This window comes from Dendrobates tinctorius, unplaced genomic scaffold, assembly GCF_039654945.1.
Source record: "Dendrobates tinctorius isolate UK_male_01 unplaced genomic scaffold, ASM3965494v1 ptg000212l, whole genome shotgun sequence".
NCBI lineage: Eukaryota > Metazoa > Chordata > Amphibia > Anura > Dendrobatidae > Dendrobates > Dendrobates tinctorius.
This window is the reverse complement of record NW_027361879.1, coordinates 46,100-65,537: the sequence shown is the minus strand read 5'-3', so window position 1 is coordinate 65,537 and position 19,438 is coordinate 46,100. Positions and strand designations below refer to the sequence as shown.

Genomic DNA, 19,438 nt, shown 5'->3' with positions numbered 1-19,438 from the left:
AGGCAGGAAAATGCCTGAGGGCTTCAATTAGAATGTACCTGCCAGCTAGACACAGGAATACACATCCATTGTGTTTACCAGTCGCTTCAGCTCCATCTTAGGATCATGGATTATGAACTCATCTTTCGAGATATGGACACATGAAATTATCCGAGTGACCCGAAGAAATCGCGCATCTGGCAGTGTGACTCCCGAGTCGGTGAGGGCACTGATTCCTGAGATATAGAGATTGGCCCCCCACAGTGACCCAATGGGGCCATGTTTGCCCTCCACACGACAGGCAAAACAAACCGCATTCACTGGTACCTCTCATGTTCTGATCCGATCATGCTGTAGAAAGTTACCCCCTTTCTTAGATATTGGAAATAAGTTCTGCAGAGAGCTAAAGGGTGGAGATTATTAGCCCACCCTCTGACACAGGGGGAGGAACCTAGCGTGTTTAAGGACTAGCAGCCCCTGGCAGAGACACTCACAAAGAAGAACCAGACGAGGATGATCTAAGAAGGAACTGGGGACAGACCTGCCAAGGGGGAGCAGCGGCCCGTGCTTTGGGGTCTGTCCGGCAACTAAGATTCTTGTACCTGTGGACTGCAGAGCTCCCCGGCACCCACATGCATCCTACAATACAATCTGGTAAATTCACCTCCATCTTAATATCTCTAAGTCTTGTACCCTTATTGTTATATTTTTCTCTGACTGCAAATCTACTGTATATTTCTGTAATTATCTAATGCGCCTTTAAGGCAATTAAACTATAAAATTAATCTTGAGCTGATGCTTTTACTCTGATCGCGAATCTTAGAATACCCAGCGGGTAAAAGGACATCCTCCCCGGCGGCCATTTGCTCTAGGTGCAGTTCCCTTACTGACCTGAGAGACAAAGGGGCGCCAGAGAGCTGTGCCTGTGTAGTTACGTCACAGTGGTGATGTGGGAGGAACGGGTCCATGTGTGTGTTCCTCCACATTGGTGGCAGCAGTGGGATCAGAGTAATAGTGTGCGTGGGACCCCTACTACCAGACACTAGAGACTACCAGCGGTAACTTTCACTGCTGGGCTCTTAAGGTCAGCCCAGCACTAGACGGTCAGAGTGCAAATATAATAAGTTGTGTGCGAGGCCAGGGTTGCAGCTGTGTCAGTAACCAGAGGTTCCCAAGATGGCGGAAGGCACCAGGAGTAGGGCAAAGGGGGAGGCCAATGCTATGGTCTATGAGGAGGTGGTGGACAATACCAATGAAGGCGAGGGGGAGCTCAGCCAGGGCTCCCCAAGGAGCCAGACCCCCGTGCTCAGTCCCGCAGTGGACTGCCCACCATCTGCCCGCCCCAGCTTGTCCAGATCAGAGGCCCTTTTCCAAGCGGCTATGGCACAGCTCGAGGCTGGTAACGACGCCGCCCATGACAGACTCCTGGTGGCAGCAGAGAAAGCAGCGGAGCATGAGCAAGTGGCGGCAGAGAAAGCAGCGGAGCGTGAGCAAGCAGCGGCAGAGCGTGAGCGTGCCGAACGTGTGCTGCAGGCTGCAGAACGCCGTGAAGCTGTGGAGTGCCGGCACTGACTGGAGATGGCTCAGTACGGGCTCCCGCTGGACGCTCCAGCCCCACCGGGGACCAAGGCCTCCAGGGTCCGGGCGGAGGACTTCCCCCTGCTTGAAAAGGATGGAGACCTGGATTCCTTTCTGCTGGCCTTTGAGAGAACCTGCCTCCAACACCATCTGGCCCTGGATCAGTGGGCAAGGTACCTGACCCCCCATTTGAGGGGTAAGTCCCTGGAAGTTTTGGGGGACTTACCTGCTGGGGAGGAGCAGGACTACAACAGCATCAAGCGGGCCCTGATCCAGCACTACAACCTCACCCCGGAGTTGTACCGTAGGAAGTTCCGGAGCCTGCAGCGGGGCTCAAAAGACACCTGGACCGACCACATGCGGGCACTGCTGAGAGCTGCAGAGCACTGGACCTCGGGTCTAGAGCTCATCACCCGCCAGGAGGTCCAGGAACTGTTCGTCACGGAGCAGTTCTTGTGCAACTGCTCAGAGGACCTCCAGCAGTTCCTCCGTGACCGGAAACCAAAGGGGGCTTCTGCTACAGCCGCCCTGGCAGACGAGTATGCCAACAACAGGGCCACTGAGCCAAAGAAGCCTGCCAGCAGCACCTGGAGAGGAGGTAAGCCCAGTCCTGCCCCTGTCCCCCCAGCCCCCAGAGTGCAAGGGGTGTACCCCCCTGCTGCCCTCTCCAGGCCAGGAGCAGAACCCAGACGTTGTCATCATTGCAACCAGCCGGGACACTTTAAGGCTGCGTGTCCCCAGCGCCATAAAGCCCCATCCCTGTCCCAGAAACCGTCCACTGTTTTGTGCGTGGGAGGGGGTGGTGGGAGGTCCCTGGACAATTACCAACCCGTCACCATCGGCCGCTCAGCGGTCATGGGACTGCGTGACACAGGCGCTGAACGAACCCTGGTACGTCCTGAGCTGGTGTCCCCTCAAGACTTGGTGCCTGGGAAGACCCTTTCCATCTCCGGAATTGGAGGTGTTTAACCGGCGCTGCCCTTCGCCAAGGTGTTTTTGGACTGGGGCGCCGGGAGGAGAATGCGGGAGGTGGGAGTAACTCCAAATATTCCTGCCAATGTGTTGCTTGGGACCGATTTGGGGTGGCTAGTGTCTTAGTATGTGGCCACTGAACCCCCAATTCCGGCTCCCCAAGAATGTCATGACCCTACTGTGACTACCAATGTTAATGTATTGTATGTGCCTCCAACAGTGGAGGTGGGAGTAACGCCAAATTTTCCTGCCAATGTGTTGCTTGGGACCGATTTGGGGTGGCTAGTGTCTCAGTATGTGGCCACTGAACCCCCAAGTCCGGCTCCCCAAGAATGTCATGACTCTACTGTGAATGCTAATGTTAATGTGTTGAATGTGCCTCCAACAGTGGAGGAGGGAGTGAAACCTGATGGTAGGCCATGCACTGACACTACACACACAGGGCTCACAGTGAAGACAGGTGAGAAAACTGCAGGGGAGAGCTCAGAGGTGGAGGGAGGGGCTGCTATGGGCAGTGTAGGGCCCCTAAGTGAATCCAGCCTGCTGAGTCTAGGGACTCTGCAGAACGAGGAACAGGCCATGGGGGGAGGGGGCGTCCCGGGAGAGGAGCCACCAGGTAAGACCCCAGGGCAGGAGTTCCCCGCATCCGGGATGTCAGGAGGCCAGGGAAGTCTGCCTGACCCGGCGACTTGGTCGGGGGCCGAGGGGAAGCAGGCGCTACCTGTGGTCTCAGTGGTTGTGGCCGCTGTTACCAGGAGTGGGAGCACCAGAGCCCAAGGAGCCTCGCGGAGGTCCGACGGTTTCCCCCTCTCCGACCAAGTGGCTGCCGAGTCAGACAGTGGCCAGGAGACAGATCCCGGGGAGCTGACAGAGGAGGTGGCAGTTTCGTCAGTTCTTGCCACATCGAGTCAGGGATTTCAGGCAGCGTTGGAAGCTGACGCTAGCCTGAAAGCTCTCAAGGAGCAGGCGGCACAGCCTCCCCTGGAGTCCGTGAGCGAGTGGTCTGGGACCAGGGACGGCTGTACCGGGTAACGGTCCAGCAGGGTTCACCGGAGGCGTGGCCCAGGGACCGAAAGTTAGTGGTACCCTATCTGTTCAGGGCAGAATTGTTGCGGATCACACACGAGATTCCCATGGCCGGACACCTAGGGATCGCTAAAACCAGGGCCAGGCTAGCTCAGCATTTCTACTGGCCGGGAATGAGGACCGAGGTGATTGCTTACTGCCGTTCGTGTGACACCTGTCAGAGGGTGGGGAAGGCGGGGCGGCGCCCCAAAGCCCCACTGGTAACTCTGCCCATCATGGAAGAGCCTTTCTTGAGGGTGGCTGTGGATCTCATTGGACCTCTGTCCACTCCCAGCCGCTCCGGGAAATGCTTCATACTAACGGTAGTGGACTATGCCACCCGGTACCCGGAGGCGGTAGCTTTGTCGTCCATTCGGGCTGACAAAGTGGCCACTGCCTTACTGGAGATTTTCTCCAGAGTGGGGTTTCCCCAGGAAATGCTCACCGACCGAGGGACCCAGTTCATGTTGCAGCTGATGGAGTCTCTCTGTAAGCAGGTAAAGGTGCAACATCTGGTAGCCAGCCCGTACCACCCACAGACCAATGGCCTGTGTGAGCGGTTCAATGGTGGCACCTTAAAGCAGATGCTGAAGATGTTGGTCGACTCCCACGGGAGAGACTGGGAGCGGTATCTCCCACACCTGCTGTTTGCCTACCGGGAGGTCCCACAGGCCTCAACGGGGTTCTCCCCTTTGAGCTCCTGTATGGGTGACGTGTACGGGGGCCCCTTGCTCTGGTGAAGGAAGCATGGGAAGGGGATTTGGCCACCCCTGGAGTGTCGGTCATTGAGTATGTCGTGCGCTTCCGGGACAGAATGATGGCCTTGACACGGCTGGTGCATGACAATATGGCCCAAGCCCAGGCTGACCAGAAGCGGTGGTACGACCAGAATGCTTGTGAGTGGACCTACAAGGTGGGTCAAAAGGTGTGGGTACTGGTCCCCGTACCTCAAAACAAGCTTCAGGCGGCCTGGGAGGGTCCATACCTCGTGCACCAGAGGCTCAACGCTGTCACCTATCTGGTCATCCTGGACCACACCCGTGGAAGGAGGAAGGCCTTCCACGTGAACATGATGAAGGCCCATCATGAGCGGAAGGCTTGTGCCCACCCAGTGTGCAACCTTCCCAAGGAAGGAGAGGTAGAAACCCTCCTGGATCTGCTCACCCAAGCCAAGGCGGGTGGATCCATCGTGGATGTGGGGGTTGGCCACCAGCTCTCGGAGAGACAACGTTCCCAGCTGAGGGTCACCCTACACCACTTTTGGGAGCTGTTCAGCAGCCTGCCCGGAAGGACTGAGACAGCCATCCATGACGTGGACACCGGCAATCACCCCCCGATCCGGTGTTCAACATATCGGGTCTCTCTTGAGGTGCAGCAACACATGCGCCAAGAGATAGATGAGATGCTGAAGCTGGGGGTGATCCAAGTGTCCAACAGCGCGTGGGCTTCACCTGTAGTCCTCGTCCCTAAAAAGGACCGAACTACGCGGTTCTGCTTGGACTACCGGGGGCTCAACGCTGTGACGGTCACCGATGCGTACCCAATGCCGCGCATCGATGACCTGCTTGATCGGCTGGCCGGGGCCAAGTACCTGACCATCATGGATCTGAGCAGGGGGTATTGGCAGATTCCCCTAACCCCTGGGGCACGGGAACGCTCTGCCTTTATCACCCCATTCGGACTGTACAAGTCGACGGTGATGCTATTCGGCATGAAGAATGCCCCTGCCACTTTTCAGAGGATGGTCAACACGCTGCTCGAGGGACTGGAAGGGTATGCGACCGCGTACCTAGACGACATCGCCATCTTCAGTCCCACATGGAAAGATCACCTAGAGCACCTGGCGCAGGTGCTCGGGCGGATCCAGCGAGCAGGCTGGACCATTAAGCCGGAAAAATGCCAGCTGGGTATGAGTGAGGTCCACTACCTGGGACACCGGGTAGGTGGGGGAGCTCTGAAGCCAGAGCCCGGGAAGGTGGATGCCATCGCATCCTGGCCCACCCCCAGGACCAAGAAGCAGGTGATGTCCTTCTTGGGGACTGCCAGGTACTATAGGAGGTTTGTTCCACACTATAGTGCCCTGGCCAAGCCCCTGACGGACCTCACCAAGAAGTGGCTGCCCATCGCAATCGACTGGACAGTCGCCTGCGAGACAGCTTTCCAGGCGCTCAAGACCGCCCTTTCTAGTTCTCCTGTACTACAGGCAGCCGACTTCACGCGGCCGTTCGTAGTGCAGACTGACACCAGCGACTTCGGCCTCGGTGCTGTGCTCAGCCAGGTCGACACTACGGGCCATGAACACCCCGTTCTGTACCTGAGCCGGAAGCTCCTGCCGAGGGAAGTGGCCTATTCCACGATGGAGAAGGAATGTCTGGCAATTGTGTGGGCCCTGCAGTGTTTGCAGCCATACTTGTACAGATGCCAATTCACCATGGAAACAGACCACAACCCCCTCAGCTGGTTACACACGGTCTCTGGGACGAATGGGAGGTTGCTACGTTGGAGCCTCGCTCTCCAGCAGTATCACTTCACCATTCGCCACAAAAGAGGCAGGGACCATGGTAACACTGATGGGCTGTCCCAGCAAGGAGAGGGTGCGGAAGGGCGCATGGGGGAACACAGGAATGTGATACCCCCTAGCGCCCTCTAAAGCAGGGAGGTGTGATGAAGGAGCAGCCGCCATCTTAGATATGGGGCCTCATGTCTGAGCTTGGCATCCATTTTGGCCTGAGTTCAAGAATTACAGGCAGCTAATTGCTCCTATGCCCCCCAGGTGCTGTATGCATAGTGAATAAAGCTGGATTTAGTGTTCCAATGCTAATTAGCAAGGCCAATTATAATGATAATGAGATAAGGACCAAAACAGAACTTCAAAGTTTAGGCAAGGAGTCGCACCAGCATGAGGCAGGAAAATGCCTGAGGGCTTCAATTAGAATGTACCTGCCAGCTAGACACAGGAATACACATCCATTGTGTTTACCAGTCACTTCAGCTCCATCCTAGGATCATGGATTATGAACTCATCTTTCGAGTTATGGACACATGAAAATATCCGAGTGACCCTGAGGGAATCGAGCCTCTGGCAGTGTGACTTCCAAGTCGGTGAGGGTGCTGATTCCTGAGATATAGAGATTCGCCCCCCACAGTGACCCAATGGGGCCATGTTTGCCCTCCACACGACAGGCAAAACAAACCGCATTCACTGGTACCTCTCATGTTCTGATCCGATCATGCTGTAGAAAGTTACCCCCTTTCTTAGATATTGGAAATAAGTTCTGCAGAGAGCTAAAGGGTGGAGATTATTAGCCCACCCTCTGACACAGGGGGAGGAACCTAGCGTGTTTAAGGACTAGCAGCCCCTGGCAGAGACACTCACAAAGAAGAACCAGACGAGGATGATCTAAGAAGGAACTGGGGACAGACCTGCCAAGGGGGAGCAGCGGCACGTGCTTTGGAGGTCTGTCCAGCAACTAAGATTCTTGTACCTGTGGACTGCAGAGCTCCCCGGCACCCACAATCACCCTACAATACAATCTGGTAAATTGACCTCCAGCTTAATATCTCTAAGTCTTGTACCCTTATCCCTTATCACCGATGGGAAGTAGCAAACAAATTCTTAAACTCTTCTAAGTGGACAAACATAGACAACCACTTTGGATTATGTTTCGTGTTGTCTGACATCATTGTCAACCCAATCTTCGCATGCACAACTCAAGGATCTCTCTATCAGACATGTTCAGTCACAGCCAAAAAAAGGTTCCTCATACTAGGAGCCTCTATGTGAGTAGTTCTTCCTTTTTTCTTAGACATGTGGTCAAAATTGTTGGTACCCCTCGTTTAATGACAGAAAAAAAACACAGTGGTCACAGAAATAATTTGAATCTGGAAAATTCAACCTTCAAACATGAGACAACCGGAGCTCTTGAGGAGTGGGCTAAAATACCTGTCGAGAGGTGAAGTCTCTTTGACAGTTAAAAGAATCGTTTGATTGCAGTGATTGCCTCAAAAGGTTGTGCAACAAAATATTAAGTTAAGGATACCATCATTTCTATTCAGGCCAATTTCGTGAGTTTTATTATTTTTTTTTTTTTTTATTCTGTGGAAGCATGATTGATAAACAATGTCTGACTTTCATTTTCATAGATTTTTTTATTTATTATTACTTTTGTCAAATTCAAGTTATTTCTGTGACCATTGTGGGTTTTTCTGTCATTAAATGAGGGGTACCAACAATTTTGACCGCGTGTGTAGGTCAGTGACCAGCCTACTGCTCAAGTAATATACAGCTCATTGTTTAGGCTAGGGCTAAGAGAAGGCCTTCAAGAAACTATCAAAAGAATAGTTGGGAGATATATGAGTTTCCAATATTAGTTTTTCAAAAATATAGAAGGTTGAAGAAACCTTTGGACAACCTCTATACATCAATGAGTTCTTAATCTTTAAATCTCCGCAGAAATGTCCAAACCGCATCAGAGATAAGCTCCGGAGCAAGGAATTTCAAAATATGTTTTTGGAAAAAATACCAGTTTTGCAGTGGAAGAAACACGCTCAGGAGTCAGAATATGAAAGACTTAAGAAATACAGTGGCGCTCAAGGGTGGATGGGAGTCACGTGGGAGAGTAAGTTACTTACTTATTCCATAGATCGTATGTTCTCTGTCTATCTCTAAAGCATCACAAAGAGCTGACACTGTGACTAAGATGCTCCAAAATGGACATCTACACTAGTAGTCTTAATTTATCAAAGGCTTGACAAGATACTTAAAACTACAAAATCATACATTTTTAGGTGATCCTTTACTTCCTTAAGAAATAATCTACCCATGTAACACAGACAAAAAAGTCATGGTAGTCACGCTCATGGAAACCATGCCTAATAACTAATATGTTCTTGTATCTATTTCCCCAGTTATTAATAAAACTCTGAATCTGCTGAACTCTACGGGTAATGCCTACATGTTCGACACCTGGCGAGGGCAGTCACCTTGCATTCGATGCGCCGTGGTGGGCAATGGTGGCATTTTAAACGGATCAGGAATGGGACAAGAGATTGATTCCCATGACTATGTCTTCAGGTATGGTATATCTTCATGTAAAAAAAATCCAACAAGGAGGCCATAAATAATGCCTTTCTCATCTTCTGATTATTGGCTTATCTTGCAGGATGAATGGTGCCATTACAAAAGGATTTGAGAAGGATGTTGGCAACCGAACTTCGTTTTTTTCTTTTTCTACAAATACATTGATGAACTCATTATATGCATATGGCAAAAGTGGATTCAAGGCAGTTCCTAGAACACCGGTGAGATATACACACTGGTTAGCATTGTTAGGCTAGTTTCACACTAGCGTTTTGAGGCGCAGTGAACACTCGCCGTGAAGCTCTGCCCCCTGCCGCGCCTCCTCTGGTCAGCTCCGCCTATGGGCGCATGACGCTGCATGCAAACTGTGTACCCTATCTTTAGCATTGGGTACGCAGGCCGTGTGCAGGTATGCTTTTGCCGGCGCATGCGTCCTTTTGACAGTGCGCCGGCCGCACCAAAATGCAACACGATGCGTTTGGCACAGGTTGGCGCACAATCAAAAGGATGCATGCGCCAGCAAAAGCATACCTGCGCACGGCATGCGTACACAATGCTAAAGGTAGGGTGCGCAGGTCGCATGCAGCGTCATGCGCCAATATGCGGAGCTGACAGGAGGAGGCACGGCAGGGGGCGGAGCTTCACGGCGAGCGTGCACTGCGCCTCAAAACGCTAGTGTGAACCCAGCCTTAGCTGTAGTTTGATAATAGCATCTTAACAACACACTAAAAGAGTCACCCTAAAACTATGTGCCCATGATCCGGATGTAGCAGTGATTTGAATGTAGCATATTTTCGCCGTGTCCAAAACGCTATCATCTATTGAATGCAGGTAAATCCACACGTGTTCACTGGACCATGCGGATTTACAGCATTCAATACATTCTATTGTTTCAATTTCTATTTCGGAGAATAGCATCTCTGCGGGAGGAATTGACATGCTACATTCCTGAAAGACGCACCGCATGTCAGTGTCCGCGGTTCATCCGTAGGCGCACATGCACACATAGTGGATATGAAGAGGTCAACTCAGCTACATCTGCATTGCATGGCTGAGCAGTGGCATGATTTGACTGCTCAGCCTGAAATCGCTGGTCACATTTTAGCGTCAGAGTTTGGAACTGTAACTGAGGTCTCAGGCTCAGATCAGTGTCTCTTGGATTCATGGCTGAGACGTTGCATCACGCCACTGCTCAGTTATGCAATCCAGATGTAGCCGAGTTGGCCTCTTTGTGGAAAAATAGATTGTTGTCGGACAGGTGAGGAATATGGTGTTTTATTATTATGCTCAAAGCAAGTGAGCATTTTTGCTACACAAAGCAGGGCTGAAGCTTTGCTGTGTGTGTAACACAAGCGATCAGAAGATTGCAGCTTCAAGTCTCCCATGGAGACTATTGAAGCTAGTAGAAAGTAAAAAAAGTTTTTAAAAATATAAAAAAATTTATAAACGTTTAAATCACCCCCATTTAAAATAAAACAATTAAAAAAATATATAAAATACACGTATTTGGTATCGCCGAGTTCAGAATAATCCGATCTATCAATATATATAAAAAAAAAATTAATCTGATCTGTAAATGACATAACAAGAAAAAAAAATCAAAACGCCAGAATTCCGATCTTGGTTGCCGCAACATTTAGTTAAAATACAATAATGGGAGATTAAAAGATCTAGCATTTATTGAACATGGTAAAAAAAAAAATCTATTGTGGAAATGCACTTTTTTTAAAAAAAAGTTGTGGCTCAGGGAAGAAGCGGAGCAAAAACCGGAAGCTCAAAAATAGAAAAATCCAGATGCGGGCTGCATCCGCTGTCAGCTTTACCTTGGCTGGTTATCAAAATTAGAGGGGTCCCCATGCATTTTTTTTTTTAAATTATTTAAATAAATTGTAAAAAAAAAACGGTGTGGGTTCCCTCTTATTTTTGATAATCAGCCAATTTAAAGCAGACAGCTAGGGGTTTGTATTCTCGGACTGAGAAGCGGCCATGGATATTGTCCCTCCCCAGACTAAAAATAGCAGCCCGCAGCCATCCCAGGAATGACGCATCTATTAGATGTGCTAATTCTGGCTCCTAGCCTAGCTCTTCCCACTTGCCTTGGTATAATGGCAAGTGGGGTAATATTTGTGGGGTTGGTATCAGCTTTGTATTGTCAGCTGACATAAAGCCCACAGGTTAGTAATAGAGTGGTGGCTATAAGACTCCCCCATTGCTAACCCATCGTCTAAATGTAATAGAAATATACACAGAGTAAAGTCCTTTAATTAAAATAAAAACAGACTCCTTTATTTGAAATAAACACTCACCACCCTCTTTTACCCATTTATTACTGTAAAATTAAAAATAATAAAAAACCATATTCCTCACTTGTCCCATGGCAATCCATTTGCTTCATGAAGAGGCCAACTCAGCTACATCTCGATTGAATGGCTGAGTGGTGGCATGATGCGACCTCTGCAGGTGGACCAATACTCTCATTGTACGTCTGCTCTCGCTGCCATCAGCGAGACCAGGTGTAGGATGATGAGAGTAGTAGTTTCATCAGCCGACGCCTGTGACCAACGGTAACTTTTTTACTGCCTGACAGTGTGGAAACCGCAGTGCTCTGACCAGTGGTAACAGACTTACTGCCGATCAGAGATGGTGTTTCTTGCGCTGTCACACAGATGACAACATGGGAAATGCCAAATGTTCAGGTTGCTAAGTCCTTGTCGGCATCCATGCACGGACACTAGATGTTTGGTACGGACCTCGAACTTTACTGTTTAAGTTCGCCCATCCATAGTTTCCTCATCCAAACCACATTATATCGTTAATGATACTAGACGACATTGCCCTGCCCACTAGGAATTCTGTGATCCCTTTGATTAATGTGATCCCTATTGTAATAATTATTTTGTCGATTATTTTACTGTGTGTGGGTATACCGTCCCTGAGAAAATGGGAGAACTTTGCCTCACATGGTGTCCAACTGTGACGAAAGAGGCATGTGATATTACAATAAGCCTGGAGAACCACTAAGGGAGTTGTACTAGTAAAGTATTGTAAGCAGGGGTTGAACTTTAGGTTGTGCAGAAGTTGCAGTAAGAGCCGACTAAGCTGTCCAATCACAAACACAATAGAAGAACAACAGTTGTGGGGGCAATGCGTCAAGTTATACTTCTAAATGTGACTATGGGCACCATTTGTATGCATCACCAGAAGTGGTATAGAGTATGTGGTCAGGATATTCAAAGACTTAGGTCTGAAAATTTCGATTACAGAATGCTGAGCTTGTCATATGGACCCACCTGTCCACGCTCATCGCTAATTTGGAGAGGGTGTCACTTGAGTTATCCCTGGAGCCACTCAATAAATATTGTGTTTTACTTGTCATTCTATGGAAGATATTGTTATTATTAGATTTTAATAGAGCTCACTGGGAAAAACTGAAACCTTATACATTATATTATATCTAGTTCAGGGCCTCAGAGTTTCCTGTTGTGCTTTTTCGCATGCCTCACCCCTGAGGAACATCTTATTGAATGCCTGTGTGGCTAAAATAGATTGTAAGCTTAGTATTGCATCCGGATCATTACCAGGTTTCTTACTATAATCCTTAATTTTCACAGGAAACACGCTATGTCGTTTTACCAGATCATGACAGAGACTATTTAATAGTGTTAGGAGCTCTCACCAACACCATCATTGATAAAGGAAGAGACAAAGGAAAAGAGTAAGTAATTTCAATTATGTACAACTGGATTTCTTGCTAAGTGGAGCAGACATTTTAAATGTGCCACATTACTTATCTTTAATTTCAGTCTGTGTTATACCCCAGAGCTACATTCATTCGCAACTGTGGAGTTTTCAGAGTTGAAATCTTCCCAGGCATGTCACCCTATTCTATTAACCATGTAGGAAAATCTTGCCTTTTAATTACAAAATTTTAGCTGAGAAAAGATGTTGGATATTGGGGTTCGGAGGAGTCTGGCAACAACCGTGCTGACGGTTTCTAATAAAGAAGCTGAAAATGACACCAGTATCAATGCCAAACCACAGACATAGAAAGAAGTTGAGCCCAGATGCCCCAGTATAGTATTCCTTGCACTGTCTATACAGCTCAATGTAGAGGTTGCCAAGATTGATTCTTTTATGTGGCTCATTGGTTAGCACTAGAGTTGAGCGAAACGGGTCGAAAAATTTCAAAAGTCGCCGACTTTTGGCAAAGTCGGGTTTCATGAAACGAAACCCGACCCTAGAATGAGGTCGGCCACGAGGTCGGCGACTTACGCGCCAAAGTCGCGTTTCAAAAGTTTGTTTTGCGCTCTTTTTCAGCCAATCAGGATCCACGGACACTGTGGGCAACGTGATGACATAGGCAGGGGTCACCACCATCTTTCAGAAGGGCATGCAAGTGATTGGCTTGCTTTGGTGGGCGTCACAGGGGGCATAAAAGGGCGTGCACGCCGACCGCCATCTTACTTCTGCCGATCTCAGTATAGGGAGAGGTTGCTGCTGATTCTGTAGGGAGAGCGTTAGGCAGGGAAGAAGACAAAAAACTGCTTCTGCTGCTAGCGATTTGGCCTGCACAACACACCAGTCACTGTGTGTGCAGTTCAAGGGGAGGCTATATAGTGGTGTATCAGTGGTGTTGGTTGTTGGGCTGCCTTCTAAGGCTTCCTGACATTCCTGCATTGCTGTTTACCCACTGCTCTGCAAACTGCTTTTTTAAAAGCAATCCCAATTTTTTTTTTGTCCTGCTGAGAAGAAAAAAAAACTGCTTCTGCTGCTAGCGATTTGGCCTGTACAACACACCAGTCACTGTGTGTGCAGTGCAAGGGGAGGCTATATAGTGGTGTATCAGTGGTGTTGGTTGTTGGGCTGCCTTCTAAGGCTTCCTGACATTCCTGCATTGCTGTTTACCCACTGCTCCGCAAACTGCTTTTTTAAAAGCAATCCCAATTTTTTTTTTTTGTCCTGCTGAGAAGAAAAAAAAACTGCTTCTGCTGCTAGCGATTAGGCATGCACAACACACCAGTCACTGTGTGTGCAGTGCAAGGGGAGACTATATTGTGGTGTATCAGTGGTGTTGGTTGTTGGGCTGCCTTTTAAGGCTTCCTGACAGGCTGGCATTGCTGTTTACCCACTGCTCTGCAAACTGCTTTTTTAAAAGCAATCCAATCTCCTTATCCTCTAGTCACTTTTGTCACAGCTGTGCCATCGAGCCTGTGACATAGCGCTCAGATATCAGTGGGCCTCACACAATCCAAAAGTGTCCACAAGTGTCTGCAGAAATTCAAAATCTCCCTTATCCTCTCGTCACTTTTGTCACAGCTGTGCCATCGAGCCTGTGACATAGCGCTCAGATATCAGTGGCCCTCACACAATCCAAAAGTGTCCAGTGTCCACAAGTGTCTGCAGAAATTCAACATCTCCCTTATCCTCTAGTCACTTTGGTCACAGCTGTGCCATCGAGCCTGTCACATAGCGCTCAGATATTCATTGGGCCTCACAAAATCCAAAAGTGTCCAGTGTCCACAAGTGTGTGCAGAAATTCAAAATCTCCCTTATCCTCTAGTCACTTTGGTCACAGCTGTGCCATCGAGCCTGTCACATAGCGCTCAGATATTCATTGGGCCTCACACAATCCAAAAGTGTCCAGTGTCCACAAGTGTGTGCAGAAATTCAAAATCTCCCTTATCCTCTAGTCACTTTGGTCACAGCTGTGCCATCGAGCCTGTCACATAGCGCTCAGATATTCATTGGGTCTCACACAATCCAAAAGTGTCCAGTGTCCACAAGTGTCTGCAGAAATTCAAAATCTCCCTTATCCTCTCGTCACTTTTGTCACAGCTGTGCCATCGAGCCTGTGACATAGCGCTCAGATATCAGTGGGCCTCACACAATCCAAAAGTGTCCAGTGTCCACAAGTGTCTGCAGAAATTCAAAATCTCCCTTATCCTCTAGTCACTTTGGTCACAGCTGTGCCATCGAGCCTGTCACATAGCGCTCAGATACTCATTGGGCCTCACACAATCCAAAAGTGTCCAGTGTCCACAAGTGTGTGCAGAAATTCAAAATCTCCCTTATTCTCTAGTCACTTTGGTCACAGCTGTGCCATCGAGCCTGTCACATAGCGCTCAGATATTCATTGGGCCTCACACAATCCAAAAGTGTCCAGTGTCCACAAGTGTGTGCAGAAATTCAAAATCTCCCTTATCCTCTAGTCACTTTGGTCACAGCTGTGCCATAGAGCCTGTCACATAGCGCTCAGATATTCATTGGGCCTCACACAATCCAAAAGTGTCCAGTGTCCACAAGTGTGTGCAGAAATTCAAAATCTCCCTTATCCTCTAGTCACTTTGGTCACAGCTGTGCCATCGAGCCTGTCACATAGCGCTCAGATATTCATTGGGCCTCACACAATCCAAAAGTGTCCAGTGTCCACAAGTGTGTGCAGAAATTCAAAATCTCCCTTATCCTCTAGTCACTTTGGTCACAGCTGTGCCATCGAGCCTGTCACATAGCGCTCAGATATTCATTGGGTCTCACACAATCCAAAAGTGTCCAGTGTCCACAAGTGTGTGCAGAAATTCAAAATCTCCCTTATCCTCTCGTCACTTTTGTCACAGCTGTGCCATCGAGCCTGTCACATAGCGCTCAGATATTCACTGGGCCTCACACAATCCAAAAGTGTCCAGTGTCCACAAGTGTGTGCAGAAATTCAAAATCTCCCTTATCCTCTAGTCACTTTGGTCACAGCTGTGCCATCGAGCCTGTCACATAGCGCTCAGATATCAGTGGCCCTCACACAATCCAAAAGTGTCCAGTGTCCACAAGTGTCTGCAGAAATTCAAAATCTCCCTTATCCTCTCGTCACTTTTGTCACAGCTGTGCCATCGAGCCTGTGACATAGCGCTCAGATATCAGTGGGCCTCACACAATCCAAAAGTGTCCAGTGTCCACAAGTGTCTGCAGAAATTCAAAATCTCCCTTATCCTCTAGTCACTTTGGTCACAGCTGTGCCATCGAGCCTGTCACATAGCGCTCAGATATTCATTGGGCCTCACACAATCCAAAAGTGTCCAGTGTCCACAAGTGTGTGCAGAAATTCAAAATCTCCCTTATTCTCTAGTCACTTTGGTCACAGCTGTGCCATCGAGCCTGTCACATAGCGCTCAGATATTCATTGGGCCTCACACAATCCAAAAGTGTCCAGTGTCCACAAGTGTGTGCAGAAATTCAAAATCTCCCTTATCCTCTAGTCACTTTGGTCACAGCTGTGCCATAGAGCCTGTCACATAGCGCTCAGATATTCATTGGGCCTCACACAATCCAAAAGTGTCCAGTGTCCACAAGTGTGTGCAGAAATTCAAAATCTCCCTTATCCTCTAGTCACTTTGGTCACAGCTGTGCCATCGAGCCTGTCACATAGCGCTCAGATATTCATTGGGCCTCACACAATCCAAAAGTGTCCAGTGTCCACAAGTGTCTGCAGAAATTCAACATCTCCCTTATCCTCTAGTCACTTTGGTCACAGCTGTGCCATCGAGCCTGTCACATAGCGCTCAGATATTCATTGGGCCTCACACAATCCAAAAGTGTCCAGTGTCCACAAGTGTGTGCAGAAATTCAAAATCTCCCTTATCCTCTAGTCACTTTGGTCACAGCTGTGCCATCGAGCCTGTCACATAGCGCTCAGATATTCATTGGGCCTCACACAATCCAAAAGTGTCCAGTGTCCACAAGTGTGTGCAGAAATTCAAAATCTCCCTTATCCTCTAGTCACTTTGGTCACAGCTGTGCCATCGAGCCTGTCACATAGCGCTCAGATATTCATTGGGCCTCACACAATCCAAAAGTGTCCAGTGTCCACAAGTGTGTGCAGAAATTCAAAATCTCCCTTATCCTCTAGTCACTTTGGTCACAGCTGTGCCATCGAGCCTGTCACATAGCGCTCAGATATTCATTGGGCCTCACACAATCCAAAAGTGTCCAGTGTCCACAAGTGTGTGCAGAAATTCAAAATCTCCCTTATCCTCTAGTCACTTTGGTCACAGCTGTGCCATCGAGCCTGTCACATAGCGCTCAGATATTCATTGGGTCTCACACAATCCAAAAGTGTCCAGTGTCCACAAGTGTCTGCAGAAATTCAAAATCTCCCTTATCCTCTCGTCACTTTTGTCACAGCTGTGCCATCGAGCCTGTGACATAGCGCTCAGATATCAGTGGGCCTCACACAATCCAAAAGTGTCCAGTGTCCACAAGTGTCTGCAGAAATTCAAAATCTCCCTTATCCTCTAGTCACTTTGGTCACAGCTGTGCCATCGAGCCTGGCACATAGCGCTCAGATACTCATTGGGCCTCACACAATCCAAAAGTGTCCAGTGTCCACAAGTGTGTGCAGAAATTCAAAATCTCCCTTATTCTCTAGTCACTTTGGTCACAGCTGTGCCATCGAGCCTGTCACATAGCGCTCAGATATTCATTGGGCCTCACACAATCCAAAAGTGTCCAGTGTCCACAAGTGTGTGCAGAAATTCAAAATCTCCCTTATCCTCTAGTCACTTTGGTCACAGCTGTGCCATAGAGCCTGTCACATAGCGCTCAGATATTCATTGGGCCTCACACAATCCAAAAGTGTCCAGTGTCCACAAGTGTGTGCAGAAATTCAAAATCTCCCTTATCCTCTAGTCACTTTGGTCACAGCTGTGCCATCGAGCCTGTCACATAGCGCTCAGATATTCATTGGGCCTCACACAATCCAAAAGTGTCCAGTGTCCACAAGTGTGTGCAGAAATTCAAAATCTCCCTTATCCTCTAGTCACTTTGGTCACAGCTGTGCCATCGAGCCTGTCACATAGCGCTCAGATATTCATTGGGTCTCACACAATCCAAAAGTGTCCAGTGTCCACAAGTGTGTGCAGAAATTCAAAATCTCCCTTATCCTCTCGTCACTTTTGTCACAGCTGTGCCATCGAGCCTGTCACATAGCGCTCAGATATTCACTGGGCCTCACACAATCCAAAAGTGTCCAGTGTCCACAAGTGTGTGCAGAAATTCAAAATCTCCCTTATCCTCTAGTCACTTTGGTCACAGCTGTGCCATCGAGCCTGTCACATAGCGCTCAGATATCAGTGGCCCTCACACAATCCAAAAGTGTCCAGTGTCCACAAGTGTCTGCAGAAATTCAAAATCTCCCTTATCCTCTCGTCACTTTTGTCACAGCTGTGCCATCGAGCCTGTGACATAGCGCTCAGATATCAGTGGGCCTCACACAATCCAAAAGTGTCCAGTGTCCACAAGTGTCTGCAGAAATTCAAAATCTCCCTTATCCTCTAGTCACTTTGGTCACAGCTGTGCCATCGAGCCTGTCACATAGCGCTCAGATATTCATTGGGCCTCACACAATCCAAAAGTGTCCAGTGTCCACAAGTGTGTGCAGAAATTCAAAATCTCCCTTATTCTCTAGTCACTTTGGTCACAGCTGTGCCATCGAGCCTGTCACATAGCGCTCAGATATTCATTGGGCCTCACACAATCCAAAAGTGTCCAGTGTCCACAAGTGTGTGCAGAAATTCAAAATCTCCCTTATCCTCTAGTCACTTTGGTCACAGCTGTGCCATAGAGCCTGTCACATAGCGCTCAGATATTCATTGGGCCTCACACAATCCAAAAGTGTCCAGTGTCCACAAGTGTGTGCAGAAATTCAAAATCTCCCTTATCCTCTAGTCACTTTGGTCACAGCTGTGCCATCGAGCCTGTCACATAGCGCTCAGATATTCATTGGGCCTCACACAATCCAAAAGTGTCCAGTGTCCACAAGTGTGTGCAGAAATTCAAAATCTCCCTTATCCTCTAGTCACTTTGGTCACAGTTGTGCCATCGAGCCTGTCACATAGCGCTCAGATATTCATTGGGTCTCACACAATCCAAAAGTGTCCAGTGTCCACAAGTGTGTGCAGAAATTCAAAATCTCCCTTATCCTCTCGTCACTTTTGTCACAGCTGTGCCATCGAGCCTGTCACATAGCGCTCAGATATTCACTGGGCCTCACACAATCCAAAAGTGTCCAGTGTCCACAAGTGTGTGCAGAAATTCAAAATCTCCCTTATCCTCTAGTCACTTTGGTCACAGCTGTGCCATCGAGCCTGTCACATAGCGCTCAGATATCAGTGGCCCTCACACAATCCAAAAGTGTCCAGTGTCCACAAGTGTCTGCAGAAATTCAACATCTCCCTTATCCTCTAGTCACTTTGGTCACAGCTGTGCCATCGAGCCTGTCACATAGCGCTCAGATATTCATTGGGCCTCACACAATCCAAAAGTGTCCAGTGTCCACAAGTGTGTGCAGAAATTCAAAATCTCCCTTATCCTCTAGTCACTTTGGTCACAGCTGTGCCATCGAGCCTGTCACATAGCGCTCAGATATTCATTGGGCCTCACACAATCCAAAAGTGTCCAGTGTCCACAAGTGTGTGCAGAAATTCAAAATCTCCCTTATCCTCTAGTCACTTTGGTCACAGCTGTGCCATCGAGCCTGTCACATAGCGCTCAGATATTCATTGGGCCTCACACAATCCAAAAGTGTCCAGTGTCCACAAGTGTGTGCAGAAATTCAAAATCTCCCTTATCCTCTAGTCACTTTGGTCACAGCTGTGCCATCGAGCCTGTCACATAGCGCTCAGATATTCATTGGGCCTCACACAATCCAAAAGTGTCCAGTGTCCACAAGTGTGTGCAGAAATTCAAAATCTCCCTTATCCTCTAGTCACTTTGGTC

General features: G+C 48.6%; 1 protein-coding gene across 2 annotated transcripts in view; it reads left to right on the top strand.

Annotated features, from left to right (window-relative positions):
• LOC141058478 (alpha-N-acetylgalactosaminide alpha-2,6-sialyltransferase 2-like) overlaps positions 1 to 19,438 on the top strand; it is a 90,916-nt gene that overhangs the window by 37,055 nt on the left and 34,423 nt on the right. For both annotated transcript variants that reach the window (XM_073554700.1, XM_073554701.1), the window contains exons 3-6: positions 8,048 to 8,213; positions 8,503 to 8,668; positions 8,757 to 8,895; positions 12,286 to 12,389. In XM_073554700.1, the coding sequence (XP_073410801.1) occupies positions 8,048 to 8,213; positions 8,503 to 8,668; positions 8,757 to 8,895; positions 12,286 to 12,389 (575 nt within the window). The remainder of the gene's footprint in view (positions 1 to 8,047; positions 8,214 to 8,502; positions 8,669 to 8,756; positions 8,896 to 12,285; positions 12,390 to 19,438) is intronic.